At 35.9% G+C, this 15001-nt stretch overlaps 1 protein-coding gene across 7 annotated transcripts in view; it reads left to right on the top strand.

Moving 5' to 3' along the window:
- The window catches only part of DYNC1I2 (dynein cytoplasmic 1 intermediate chain 2), a 48731-nt gene that overhangs the window by 12380 nt on the left and 21350 nt on the right, over positions 1-15001 (top strand). For 3 of the 7 annotated variants that reach the window (XM_045575242.1, XM_045575241.1, XM_045575243.1), the window contains exons 4-7: positions 2289-2306; positions 3014-3104; positions 9819-9878; positions 11954-12069. In XM_045575242.1, the coding sequence (XP_045431198.1) occupies positions 2289-2306; positions 3014-3104; positions 9819-9878; positions 11954-12069 (285 nt within the window). The remainder of the gene's footprint in view (positions 1-2288; positions 2307-3013; positions 3105-9818; positions 9879-11953; positions 12070-15001) is intronic. The other 4 variants (XM_036421898.2, XM_036421899.2, XM_036421895.2 and 1 more) reach the window with 3 other exon arrangements.

The following is a 15001-nucleotide window of genomic DNA, read 5'->3' as shown; positions in this document are numbered from 1 at the left end:
TGATCAGGGTGATTGGGGCCAGTTTCCTCAGTATGAGTCTGGGTCCCCAGAGTCTTGCCCGTAACTGGCACTCAGAGCAATCGGGAGCTTGTGTCTTCCTCTCGATTGAAAAAGACAACCATGTCCTCAGTTGCCAGCCCATTCCACACACTTGCCTCCGTCCCTCCGCATTTACTTTCACACCTCATCTGAGTCTCAGTGTGCTTTTCCACTCAGCCAGCCTTCCTGTGGTTCTGGATGATGTCCGTTTTGTCTTTTAGTTGTAATTTTGAAGTAGTTGTGTGAGGCAGCAAGTTCAAGTGTTTACCTATGCCACCATCTTGGCTTCTCTCTCTCTCTCTCTCTCTCTCTCTCTCTATATATATATATATATATATATATATATAGATGAGAGAGAAACATCGGCAGAAACCATTTCAGGTTTTTAATGTATATATATATATATATATATATATATATATATATATATATATAGATATATAGATATATATATTTAAATATACTTTATTGATTTTTTTTACAGAGAGGAAGAGAGAGGGATAGAGAGCTAGAAACATCAATGAGAGAGAACATCGATCAGCTGCCTCCTGCACACCCCGCACTGGGGATGTGTCCGCAACCAATGTACATGCCTTTGACCGGAATCGAACCCAGGACCCTTCAGTCCACAGGCCATCTCTCTATCCACTGAGCCAAACCGGTTTCGGCTCTATATATATTTTAAATGTAGTCTTAACCAAGAAAGATACTATTGAACTTATTGAGTGGATTGATTGATATTTGAAGTCACTAGAAAGGGGAAATAACATATTACATTGAAAAAGAATTTTATAATTCATCACAAATAATTACATGGAGAGGAATATTACTATTTTCTTCTAATCTTTCTAATACATTACTTAGAAAAATTATTTTTCTAAGCACAAAGTTAAGTATGTAATTTAAAGAATATAAACTTTCTGCCGAAACCGGTTTGGCTTAGTGGTAGAGTGTTGGTCTGCGTACTGAAAGGTCCCAGGTTTGATTCTGGTCAAGGGCATGTACATTGGTTGCGGGCTCATCCTCGGGGGAGGGTGTGCAGGAGGCAGCTGGTCGATGTTTCTCTCTCATCGACGTTTCTAGCTCTCTATCCCTCTCTCCTTCTCTCTGTAAAAAAAATCAATAAAAATATATTTTTAAAAAAAGAATATAAACTTTCTCCTTTGAAAACCTCTAATATCAAAACATTATATTGCCCCATTATGACTTAATAAACATGTACTTGTGCTTATAGTGGCAAACCACTGTTAGATATTGCTCTTTATTTAGATCTTAAGGGAAGTTTTATAGTGAGAGATGGACAAAAAGATAAAGAAATATAACATAAGAGTAGTTAAGAGATATTAATGTTCTTTTATTTCAGATACAAGTAATTTTTACTTACTTTGAGTCATACATGTAGCACTTAGCACAGTGCTATCTATCTGCATGCCAACTATAGGGTATCCACCCAAAATGTATATATACACTGAATAAAGGCAGTGTTTATTAAACTACATTTTGTTTTCAAAATTCAGCTGATCAAGTGTGCATACATTTTGGGGGGACACCCTGTATATGAAAGTGATTTGGTTTTATCATTGTTTCTGAGAGATTTAATCACAAAGTTGATTTTGCGTTTAAAGTCCTTTGGAATTTAAGTAATAGTTCATTACTATCTCAGGAAACATTCTAGCTATGATTTTTTTCCCTTTTAATCTTACTGGTTACCAATAGGATTTGCCACTGAAAAAATAAGGTGTTCAGTTGTGCACCTATGTTTAAGATGTAATTTGTCATACTAAACTTGTTAGACTAGCAAACCCACTGTTTCTACTGCAGCATGTATAAACATTTAACATAATTTTAAAGGTTCAGTGACTGTGACTTTAAAAAACACAGACTTTTAATTAAGTACATATTTCTTTAGTTCCTATATACCTTCTTTTCAGTAGACTAGTAAAAGAAGGGCTTACAGCTCAACATAAAATTATTTTTAAAAGATTCTTGGGGTTGGGGGCAGTTGTGGTAAAATTTAACCAGAAGATGGCAGTGATGATCCTCTTATACTCCCTGCAATGGTAATCAAAAAGTTTACAAATGTGAAAGCATGAAATATGCACGCTCAACTGTTGGGATAGGATGTTATAAATGACAGTTTAGGGGAAAGCATTTGCTCTTTGTTTTATATATTATGAAAAATGTGTATTTTTTTATAAGAAGGGATTAAGAATATTTTGGGTGTCTGTATCTTTGTCTGTACACTTCAGTTTTTTCTGAATACTGGGGTAAGGAAGTTACCATAAGTCTTGCCTTGTTTCAGTTGCATGCATCACTTTATGTTATGCGTCATGTCCAGAAGGCATGCTGTTTTATGGCCTGTTTGCACTTTTCACCCAAATTGCTGGAAGCTAATGGACATTTTAAAGGAGTCATTCCTGTAGCTAGTCATTCTCTAAATTGGCTTTTATTTTTTGGTGGGGGAAAGTTAAATCGATTAAGAAGTTTTTGAAAGAAAGAAGTATTAAGTAAAAATTAACTTTAAAAATAAATCTCAGAAAACCAGAGTTAATAACTTTTGAAGCATATTCTAGAGTTTTGATATTGACAGCAATTATAAGTATTATTTATACTCTGGTGATCTTAAAGGTGGAAAATTAGAAAGGGGAGAAGGAATGCTCTCCTTTGAAAATTAGTGCCCACATTTGGTATTGGCTGAGACAAAGATGCATCCTTCTGTAACCTTGCTTTTAAAAAAATATAAAGCCCAAATGCATTTTGCCAGAGAAATTGCATGATCGTCAGCATGCATTGTTAACTTTGTCTTTCTCCTCTTCTTTCTACTGTTCATTTTCATTCATGTATTTTGTTTTTTGGTTTGCCGTTATTTTTCCTTTTTTGTTAATTATTTCATGTTAAATTAATTTTGAAACGTCATAAGCTGAGCAACCTCTCCGTGTAGTAACAGCGGATACCTGTCTGTTTCACTATCTAGTCCCTCCTCCGTTGTCTCCATCCTCCAAATCTGTGAGCACACCAAGTGAAGCTGGAAGCCAAGACTCTGGAGATGGCCCAGTGGGATCCAGGTATAGTAATTTTCTTTGAATAGTTTTAAAAATAAAATACATTTAGTGCCCAGGTGCTTTAGAGGGACTCTAAATAGTTATGTTGAAGTTTGTCTTAATATTTTGAGATCTAAATGGTACAGAAATTGTTGTAAATTGAGGGAAAATTTTTCTTTACCATATTTCAACTATACACTTGATTAATTTAATATTGAATAGTTAACAGATTTTATGCTAATTATATTAAAGTAGACGTGTTAATTTAAATGTTTTCTGTTTAAGCAAACTTTAATATATGACTGGAGTATAGCATAAAACCTTTCTGTTGTGCTTAATTTCCCATTCAGTAATTGAAAATCTCAACAGTACAATTACATAGCCCAGTTCTGTTCTATTAATTCACTAGTTCTGATAAAGATAGAAAATAATAATGCCTAAAATATCAAGAATAAATTTTTCACTGCCTTGAGGACATCATGCTAAGTAAAATAAGACAGAGGGAGATAAATAATCATATAATCTCACTTATATGTGGAATCTTAAAAGACAAATATGCTCATAGAACACATTGATGGTTGCTCCAAAAATTGTGTTGGGAAAATTATTATTACTTCTTTCTCTCCCTCTCTCCTCCCTCCCTCTCCCTCTTCTTTCTTTTTCTGTCTCTCTCTCTCTCTCTCACACACACACAATAATAGCACGTTTTTAATAACATCATACTTTTTTACTTCTTGTGACAGCTGAAATGAGATTAAACATAGGTTAAAATCTTTATTTAGAATCCTTATTTTAGGCCAGGAAATTACATGTCCTTCTTAGGAGAATCTCTTAATACACCTTTAAAAAAATAAATACACTGAAAAGTTTTATCTTTGTTGTACCTGATCCCTTCTAATTGAATTTACAAAGAAGTAATGAGTATCTAAAAACAGGACCAGAAAAAGAGGAGCAAGAGAGCTAGATAATCTGAAACTTGGTACTAATTATTCCTAAGTAATCAGGTTATCATTAATAATTAGAAGACACAAGAGGTTCAGTTTGAATTTGAGATGTGCTTTCCAAAACTGTTCTGTATATAGAACCAAAATTGCAAATCAAAGCAATACTGTCATTGGAGGTAAATGACATAACTCCTTTCATTTAAGAAAAATTAGCCAAAGCTGGTTTGGCTCAGTGGATAGAGCATCGGCCTGCGGACTGAAGGGTCCCAGATTCGATTCTGGTCAAGAGCACATGTCTGGATTGCAGGGCTCCATCCCCAGTGGTGGGTGTGCAGGAGGCAGCCAATCAATGACACTCTCTCATCATTGATGTTTCTATCTCTCCCTCTCCCTTTCTCTCTGAAACCAATAAAAATATATTTAAAACAAAGAAAAATCAAAACTTTCTTTTTAGAAATACTATTACCTTAAAAAAAAAAAAAAAAGTGTGTATTAAAGATTATTTAGCCTAAATTTATCTTTAAGGCTGAATTAATTTTTTAAATACTCAAACTTCTGTGTTTTTATACAAATATGTTAGTATTCTTTTGCTGATAAGCAAGTGGTATTTTTAAGTGAAGGCTTTTTTTCCTTCTTCAACATTATCATAGTAAAAATTTCCCCAAAATAAAAAAAAATAATTACATTCAATTTCTTTATTTGATACTATATATTATTTTTATGTATATAATATATTTACATTTTAGTGATTACATCATTAATTTCTGGGAGAAGATATTCACAAATGATATGTCTGATATCTAAATTATATAAAGAATTCATAAACTCAACATCAAAAAACAATGTAGCTAAAAATTGGGCAGAGGACCTGAATAGATATTTCTCCAAAGAAGATATGAGCCAACTGACACATGAAAAGATGCTCAACATCATTAATCATAATGGAAATGCAAATCAAAGCTATCTGAGATGTCACCTCAGAAAGACAATACATAATAAGTACTGGTGAGGACATGTAGAAAAGGGAGCCCTTGCACTGTTGGTGGGATTGCAAATTGATGCAGCCACTATGGAAAAGTGTGTAGATCCCTCAAAAAACTAAAAATAGAACTACTATGTGATCCAGCAACTTCATTCCTGGGTATCTATCTGAAGAAAATAAAAACATTAATTTGAACATGCATTCCTATTATAATTGTGTCATTATTCACAATAGCTAAAATATGGAAGCAGTCTAATCGTTCATCAATAAATGGGTAAAGAAGGCATGGTATACATACATGAAAAAGAATGACATCTTACCATTTGTGCCAACATGGATGGGCTTAAAGGCTATTATGCTAAGTGAAATAAGTCAGAGAGAGGACGATAAATATGATTTCACTTGCATGTGGAATCTGAAAAACAAAACAACTGAGCAAACAAAACAGAAACAAACTCATAATACAGAGAACAAACTGATGGTTGCCATAAGGAAGTGGGGAAAAGTGGGAGGGAAAAAGATGAAAGGGCATAAGAGGTACAAATTTCTAGTTATAAAATATATGACAGGAATGTGATACACAGCTAGAGAATAGTGTTAGTAGTATGGTAATAATTTTGTGTAATGACAGGTGATACTAGACTTACCATGTGATCACTTTGTAAGGTATATTTCTGTTGCAAACTATGTTGTATACCTGAAACTAATATACTATTGTCAATTGTACTTCAATTTTTAAAAATTAAGGATGTTATTCACTGTATTGAAAAGTTCTAATGATAGTATGCTAACTTCTGTTTAAAGTGTAGATTTTTAATAACTTGTAAAATAAGAAAATAGGTATTTAAATATCTTTAGGGGTTATTTGTTCTTATTGGAGAATGAATGCAAAATTAGTTTTTCTAAGGTTAACAGGGAGGGAAATTTATTTATTCATTCATTCATTTATTTGTTTGATTGATTGATTGATTTCAGAGAGAAAAGGAGAGGGAGAGAGAGAATCATTGACTGGTTGCCTCCTGCATGCCCCCTACTGTGGATTGAGCTTACCCAGGCATGTGCCCTGGACTGGAATTGAACCTATGACTCTACCACCCTTCAGTCTGCTGGCCGAAGATCTGTCCACTGAGCCAAACCGGCTAAGGCAAATTTTCTCTTTTTTAATGAGATGATATACATACCGTTTTAATCTTAGTGCATACATTGTCTCCTTTGAACTCATTTTAAATATTAATTTTCAAGAGGGCTGAGTATGTTCATTATATGTGTGTGTATATATATATATACATATATATATACACACACACACACACACACACACACACACACACATACACACACAAGAGTAGAAAACTAAGACTTCCACGAAATCATCTCCAGATTATATAGGGGAAAGGTAATTGATATTGTTTATTAATTGGTACCATTGCCAATAAAATAATAGCATTTCTAAATATAATGGCTTTGAAAAAGAATAGTGTCTAATAATGAAACAAAATTAACTCGAATTGAGCAGGCATGATAATAGTGAAAGAATAAAGAGAAAAAGAAGAAACATCACAGGAAATGCATGATGTGTGAGATAGCCAAAACTGCCTAAGATTAGTACATTTGAAGAGATGAAAGAGATATATTAGACATTATCAAATATGATACCAAAACATGTCACTATTTCTAAATGTCAAAAATTTCTATTGGGCCAAGACCGGTTTGGCTCAATGGATAGGGTCCCGGGTTCGATTCCGGTCAAGGGCATGTACCTTGGTTGCGGCATATCCCCAGTAGGGGGTGTGCAAGAGGCAGCTGATCGATGACTCTCTCTCATCGATGTTTCTAGCTCTCTATCTTTCTCCCTTCCTCTCTGTACAAAATCAATAAAATATATATATATAAAAAAAAAATTTTTCTATTGGACGGGAGCGGCAGTGACCAGTCCCAGAGCAGCTGGTTGTGGAACGAACCAGAGCAACAGAGGCCAGGCCCGGAGCAGCCAGGCCCGGAACAGCTTGCTCCTCGCCTGCCCCTGCCCCACAGCTGCCTCTCAGACATGGCTGGAAACTTTTGCGGGAACTTGAGGGTCTGCTAAATCAAGTGATGAAGGCTTAGATCTGGATGTGTTGAGTTAGTATAGCGCTGGAGTGTTGATCTGTGAGTGCCTTGGGTGGGGCCTGGATGAGACTGGTTGACCTATTTGGAAATGTCTTGTGTGAAGTGTATCATTGGGCATGTGGAGGTATTATTGATATGAGAAAATGCTAAGTAACAGATTTACTATCTGAAAAGGGATTTACTATCGGGGAAAGGGAGGGAGGAAGAGACTGAACATAAACTGTGCACCTATGGATGAGGACAATGGGGGATGGGGAGGGGGCGGAGGGTGGGGTGGGAACCTGGTGGAGGGGGGAAGAAATGAGGAACCTTTGTAATAATATGAACAATAAAGACTGATTTAAAAAATATATATATTTTATATTGGAGCTGATGGTAATTCACGAATAAATATAAAAGGCTATAAAATTGGTATTTCTCTAACTTTTCAGATTAGGAAATTATATTTCATTAGGTTTCTAGTTCACTTTCTCAATCACAGAATTATCTCTAAAATTTAGGTGATGGCAATTATTCTATTGGGGAATCATGCCTCTTAATTCCTTTGTTCCATTCTCGATCAGTTTATCTCTCAGGCTTTTGGATTATATTGTAATTTTACTTTATATGTCTGCAGATGCCTTTAATAAATAATAATCCCATATGTGATGTGTGGCCGGGCTAGTCTGTTTTCTGTACAGCCTTTCAAAGTTTTACTTGATATTAGACTGACATGACATCCTCAACAAGGAGTTCTATGTCACTGGTAACAGCTCTAGCTAGCTATCATATGATGTAAAGGCTTTGACAGAACATTCCTTAGAGAGCATCTCATAGAACCCCTTCTGGTTTAACAAAGCTTTAGTTTTTTGCTGTTCATTACTTTGTACAAAGTAAATTTTCACTCTGATTTCCTCTTCCTTTGCTTATACACAATTCTGCTTAAGTCTTTCTTTATATTTTCAAAATGAAGAATTCCTCTAGTTCAAGTCAACTTATTGTTTGTATTGATAATTGTTTAGGCGAGTAAAGTACAAAAATCATTTTGTAATATTTAACTTAGAGGCCCGGTGCATGAAATTTGTGTGCAGGGGAGTGGGGAAGTCCTCCTCAGCCCAGCCTGTACTCTCTCCAATCTGGGACCTCTCAGGGGTTGTCCAACTGCCAGTTTAAGCCCAGCAATTGGACATCCCTCTCACAATCCTGGACCACTAGTTCCTAATCGCTCACCTGCCTGCCTGCCTGGTTGCCTGTAACTGCCCCACCTGCTGGCCTGATAGCCCCTCACTGCCTCTGTGTGCCAGCCTGATCGCCCCTAACTGCCCCCTGCTGCCGGCCAGGTCGCCCCCAAATGCCCCCTCTCTGCCAGCCTGGTCACTCCTAATTGCCCCATTTCTACCAGCCTGATCACCTCTTACTGCCCCCCCTGCCAGCCTGGTCGCCCCCAATTGCCCTCCCTGCCAGCCTAGTCGCCCCCAACTGTACTCCCCCTGCCAGCCTGGTTGCCCCTAACTGCCCCCACCCCCTGGTCACCTCTTACTGCCCCCCTGCCAGCCTGGTCTCCTCCAACTGGCCCCCTCTGCTGTTCTGGTCACACCTAACTGCCCCCCCCCACCCCCCGTGCCAGCCTGGTCGCCCCCATGCAGCCTGCTTGTCCAGTCATTTGGTTGTCCCTTACTAATCCCCCTGCAGGCCTGGTTGTAGTCAGCCATCTTGTGAGGGTGTGACAGTCAATTTGCATATTACCTCTTTATTATATAGGATATTATAGCAATTTTAGTTGTACATTGTAACTTACATGAGATGCTAATATTTTGACAAAAATGGTAGCACTGAATGTATTGTGCTTAACTCTTTAATATGGACTATGAGCATCATACAGTACTGTGCATAGTTATTTTATATATTGCTAACCTTTGAGAATGCCAATGTGACAAAGTACCTTTTGTTTTAATTATGATTAGATCTCACTTAAGTGGAAAAGATCCATTAGGCAAGGCTTTAAAACACAACTGAATATTTATTTAGGATGGATAACCTCCAAAATTTTAGTTTAGGTAAATCCTTTGAACATAAAATATTTGTTCTGGGAAAAGTCTACTTTTTTCCTAGAGAAAGAAATCTGTAGCTACTTTCTAAAGTAGATGACATGTAAGCCCAAAGCAGTGCTTAACCCATAAATTGCAAAAGGGTCACTTTTTGGAAACTGTAGCTATTTTATATCCCAGTGGAATAGTCTTTGGCTTTCTTATGGAAAGGCTTATGTGTTGACTCATTTCCTTTACCAATATGACAATTTCCTGCACACATTTAATGTTTTGGGCAAGATTATAATATGTTAACTAAAGTGTTTTTACTAATTTATTTTATTAGGAAACTTAAATTTAAAACTATTTTTATAGTCTCACTTGTTAACATCCAAAACCAATGTATTATTTGTGTTGTTGAATGCTTGGCTGTTCTTATCCATTATTGTGCAATAATAGTTTGCCTTAATCTGAAAATACTATCTTTTAACATTTTAGGTTGTATGTTTGCATCCTTAACTGTATTATGCTTATTGCATGCACTAGAGCGTTGAGTGATACCTGGTGGTTTTTTAATACTAACCAGAACATGTGGTTTTTAATGTGAACAGTACTTTAGCTATTCATAGAGTATATTTGCTTGACTAACTTATGGCCTTTTCTGCTAATGCTTCATGGTTGTCCTACAACCATTTAGGACGCTGCATTGGGATACAGATCCATCAGTTCTTCAGCTTCACTCAGATTCCGATTTGGGGTATTGAATAGATTTATTACCTTTCCTTTTTTTTATAATTAATCTGATTCTTTGTGAAACTGTCCTAATTTTTATTTTGCTTAAATTTGTAATATTCAGTATATAGTTAGGAAAAGTGTTATATTTTATTGTGACACCTCATTTATCCTCTGTCATTTCATGAAAGAGATATTCTATATATCTGATTTCCTAGATACCCTAAATCTGCCCATTTAAGTGTCCAGATTCCTTTTATTACTTTTGTATTTTCGATATAAGTTTTTAAAAGAAGTGTTACAAAGTTCCCAGACTTTTAATACATATTCTACATGTGATTGAACCTTTTCTGGGTAACTCACTATAAATATTGATTTATTTTCCTATGTTAAAATTCAGTGATGTTTTCAGAAGAACAGAGCTATTGGTCTCTATACTATGGCCCCAGACTGCTATTGATTTATTCATTTATTTACTAGTTCATTTATTCACTCATTTATTCTAGTCTCCAATGCAAAATATAAATGTTAGTTGCTGTCACTGTGCCTGACTGAGAGAGCTATTTTCCCTTGATAATTTGCATCTTCTAAAGCATGCAAATGACCAATAGTTTGGAATCTATCTAAAGTAAGAATAAATAAACCTTGAATTGCAGATGAGAAAACTATATATATATTAACTAGAAGGCCTCTCTGTTGGCTGCCCTGAGGCTCTCCCACCCCCATATGCTTCCTTATTCTCTGGAAAAGTGCTTTTTAGACAAGTGAGGTTTTACCTCCCTATCCTTCTACCTTTAAATCTTAGAATATTTTGTTTGTTCTAACATTGTGATTTTTAACTACTAAGTCATATATGTAATTAAGTTAGTACTTGTCCTAATAGTTGTTGGCTTGACCAACAAAGACATCCCCCAGATGAGTGTTCATGAGTGTTTTATTTTTCTTATGGTTCACATCGTGAAAATCAGAATATAATATTTCTTATTTCAAATTTTATTCTTAGAATACTAGATTATCAAAATGTATTTAAAATTTCTCATTTAATTCTTCGATTATGCTCTTTTTCTTTCTTTAAGGCTAAGATATTCCTTAAGTAGAAAACACATTAAAAATTTCTTATGGCCCACATTTAGGAGCTTAGAGAAATTAATGATATATATAATTCAGATATACTGCTTGATATTCTGGAAGTTACAGCAATGTCTTTGTTAGATATCCTTTTAAAACAGCTTCATAATTGAGAACTTCTTGGCCAGTTCGGATGCATACTTTATTTGGTTTAAAATATAAACATCTAATATAATAACTAAGAAAAGATGCCCCAGATACATAATAAAAGATATTTCTCATTTGGTCCATTTTCCTCAGCCACAACTTTCTTCTGTTTGTCAAAAGAGAATGTTTTCCCTCTATTTAAAGCAGAAGTGACTTTAATAGTTTTAAGGTATTCAAAAGATCTGTTGCTTTAGGTATAAAGTATCTGCACTGTAGTTTGTACGTATATGATTTAAGGACACTATGTACCATGAAGATATTAGCAATTTAAGTTTAAATATTTCATTTTAAAATTTAAGTGGACTGTATGATTCTCCATTTCTACAAATTAGAAAAAAAGGTTGTGAACTAAAAATTATTTTTCAGTCTTAAAAGTGAAGTCTTCTAATGGTGAAGGAAACTGAAAGTGATCTGAGTGAGATTCATATATCTGATTTTTCAAAACAGTCCAGAATCATATCTTTGCAGAAAATAAAAAGTTCTTATCATCAATCATATGAAGCAGACCACTACAAAAACCCCATCTTCTTACTCTGTTATTACCCACACATTTACTCTAAGAAACTATAAATTATTTGCCTTTTTAAAGTAAAAAATAAATACCTTGAATGATTCAGAAATATCTTTTGTTTTTGTTACCTTCTAATTCTTTTGTTAAGATAAAGCCAATTCATTGTTCATTTAGAATTTCTTGAGTAAATCAGGATTTAAATCACTGTGTTGGATACACAATGTTTAATTCCTACTTTTCTAAAATAACATGGTTTGATATAGTTAGATGTATCATTTATTGTATTTTAAAATATTTGCGTTAACTTTATTTAGACGAGGACCTATCAAACTTGGAATGGCTAAAATTACACAAGTTGACTTTCCTCCTCGAGAAATCGTGACATATACAAAGGAAACGCAGACTCCAGTTATGGCTCAACCCAAAGAAGGTGAATATCTATCCTTAATATGATTGTCATTAATCCCCCCCTGCCTTATTTTTTAATACGTGGATTATTTTCCCCCATGCCTTTTTGTTTTAATTTTTTGGCATATTTTCTTAAGGGGTAACATCATAAAACTAATGCATTACATATTTATGTATTTGTTTTTTAGAGTTTGAAAACTTTCTTTTAAAACTCTATTAAAAGTTAATAAAATATAAGCTACCGTGTTTCCCCAAAAATAAGACATCCTCCGAAAATAAGACCTACTTACAGGTTTCCTTCTGAGTGAAATATAAGGCATCCCCCCAAAAATAAGGCCCCCCCCCCCCAGGCTAAACATGAGAGATTTGGTCCACTGATTCTGAAAGAAATGGAGTCACAAGAAATTCACCAGGAAATTCAGGAATTGGATTGTTATGATGATGTTCCAGAAGATGATGACATGATTGTCATTGAATAAATGAGTAAATTCTTGATACTGTAGGATTCACAGTTTGTCTGGTTTCTGTTGACAACTACCGTACTACCGTACCGTATACAGATAATAAATTTCCTTTGTTTTCATTTAACAATAAATGTGTACCGTATTCTTCTTCATGGAAAAATAAGACATCCCCTGAAAATAAGACCTAGCGCATCTTTGGGAGCAAAAATTAATATAAGACACTGTCTTATTTTCGAGGAAACAGGGTACATATATATATGGTTAATTAGCATGTCCCCACTGGGGGTTGAGCTCCCAGCCCCGGCATGTGCCCTGGACTAGAATCAAATCTGAGACCCTTCAGTCTGCAGGCTGCTGCTCAGTCCACTGAACCAAACCAGTTTGAGCTGATTATGGAAAGTTTCAACAGCAAAGAGTGCCTACTATATATCAGGTATAGTGTGAGGCACTTTATATTACCTCTAATTTTCTCACCAAAACCCTTAGAGTTAAGTAATGGTTCTATTTGCTTATGAAGAAACTTAAGCTGAAAGAGGTTATTTATCAAGGTTCACATAGCCAGTAGCTCAGATTCTAAATCAAGTCTGACTGATTCCAAGATGTGTTTTCCCTCTTATGCTGCCACTGTAGCAGCATTTTCATGTTTTTATGATAGTTAATCTATGGTAAAAAATTCAATTAATATTATAATCCACTATACATAGAAATACACATGATTAACTGAAACAAGTTTTATGAAATAGCACCTCCCTTTTCTATTTCATTTTATGTATTTATTTTAATCTTCATCTGAGGATGTTTTTCCATTATTTTAGAGAGAGTGGAAGAGAGAGGGAAAGACAGAGAGAAATATCCATGTAAGAGACACACACTGATTGGTTGCCTCCTGCACCAGCCCCAACCAGAGCCTGAGCCAGGGAGGAGTTTGCAACTGAGGTACCGTACGTGCCCCTGACAGGAATTGAACCCGGAACCCTTTGGTCCGTAGGCTGACACTCTATCTACTGATCCAATTCAGCTAGGGCTCTATTTCATTTTTTAAAATGTTGAACATTATGTACTAAATTTATTGGTTTAAACCTGTAGTTTAAAAAACACTTCATTAAAAAATAGCATGGTTTAGTTATTTATTGGTGTATGCATCGGAATAATATTAAAGTGATTATCCCGTATAATAAAAGGCTAATATACAAATCAACTAAATGCCCGAACAGCCAGTCACTGTGATGCACACTGACCACCAGGGAGCAGACGCTTAACACAGTAGCTGCCCCCTGGTGGTCAGTGTGCTCCCACAGGGGGGAGCACCTCTCAGCCAGAAGCCCTGATCCAGGCTCACGCCTGGCAAGTGCAGTGGCAGTGGCAGGAGCTTCTTTTGCCTCTGTGGCAGTTGGACATCCTCCAAAGGCTCCCAGGCTGCGAGAGGACACAGGCTGGACTGAAGAACTCCACTGAGTGCATGAATTTTCATGCACTGGTCCTCTAATCTAAGAATCCTATATAATAAAGAAGTAACATGCAAATTGACCATCACTCCCAACACACAAGTTGGCCGCCCCATGTGTACACACGATGGCCACCACAAGATGGCCAGCAGGAGAGAGCAGTTGTGGGGGATCAGGCCAGCAGGGGAAGGCAGTTGAGGGTGACCAGGTCAGCAGGGGAGGGCAGTTAGGGGAGCAGTTAGCATCAATCAGGCTGGCAGGGGAATGGTTAGGGTGTGATCAGGCTGGCAGGCAGAAGTGGTTAGGGGCAGTCAGGCAGGCAGGCAGGTGATCAGTTGGGAGCCAGCAGTCCTGGATTGTGAGAGGGATGTCCCAGATTGGAGAGGGTGCAGGCTGGACTGAGGGACGGACACACACACACACACACACACACGAATTTCATACAACGGGCATCTAGTAATAAATAAACAGCTTGATCTTTCATTGAGTTAAATATAATATTTCTTCACTGAAAGAAGGTGAAAGTGACAAGGTGGGTGAACTGAGCCCAGTTTTAAAATCACAACTGATGCAGACATACCTTTAAATTTTCACTGTGAGGACTAGACTTAGGTATAAATTTTTACAAAGTTCAATATTTATTCATTTGCAACCTAATAAGTACTCATTGGTTCTGCAAATTTAAGAGTGTATGCTATAATTAAAGACACTAGATTATCCTTTCTTTGTTTATTGTTGTTGTTTTTAGTTTCAGGTTAAGGTAAGTAACTGAAGGAGAGTGAGAAATGTTTCCCAATACCATGGGCCATCCTTAGCCTTTGGTACTATTTATAAAAATGAGATAATTTTCTTTCTATATTGTTACAGTTATTTTCATGTCAAAGTTTATTACATTAAGTTTCTTTTCTCAGTTTATGGAAGTTTCTAGAAAGAGGAGAAAGAAAAAAAGCCTGAAATTAAGGTTTTATAATGAAAATACTTTATGCTTAACTGTACTTGTGCTTATCCATTGCTTTAAACAGTAGTTCTCAAACTTAGCCTGGCT

This window comes from Pipistrellus kuhlii, unplaced genomic scaffold (genome assembly GCF_014108245.1).
Source record: "Pipistrellus kuhlii isolate mPipKuh1 unplaced genomic scaffold, mPipKuh1.p scaffold_m20_p_7, whole genome shotgun sequence".
Lineage (NCBI taxonomy): Eukaryota > Metazoa > Chordata > Mammalia > Chiroptera > Vespertilionidae > Pipistrellus > Pipistrellus kuhlii.
The sequence above is the reverse complement of the archived record's forward strand: the minus strand, read 5'-3'. Positions and strand labels throughout refer to the sequence as shown.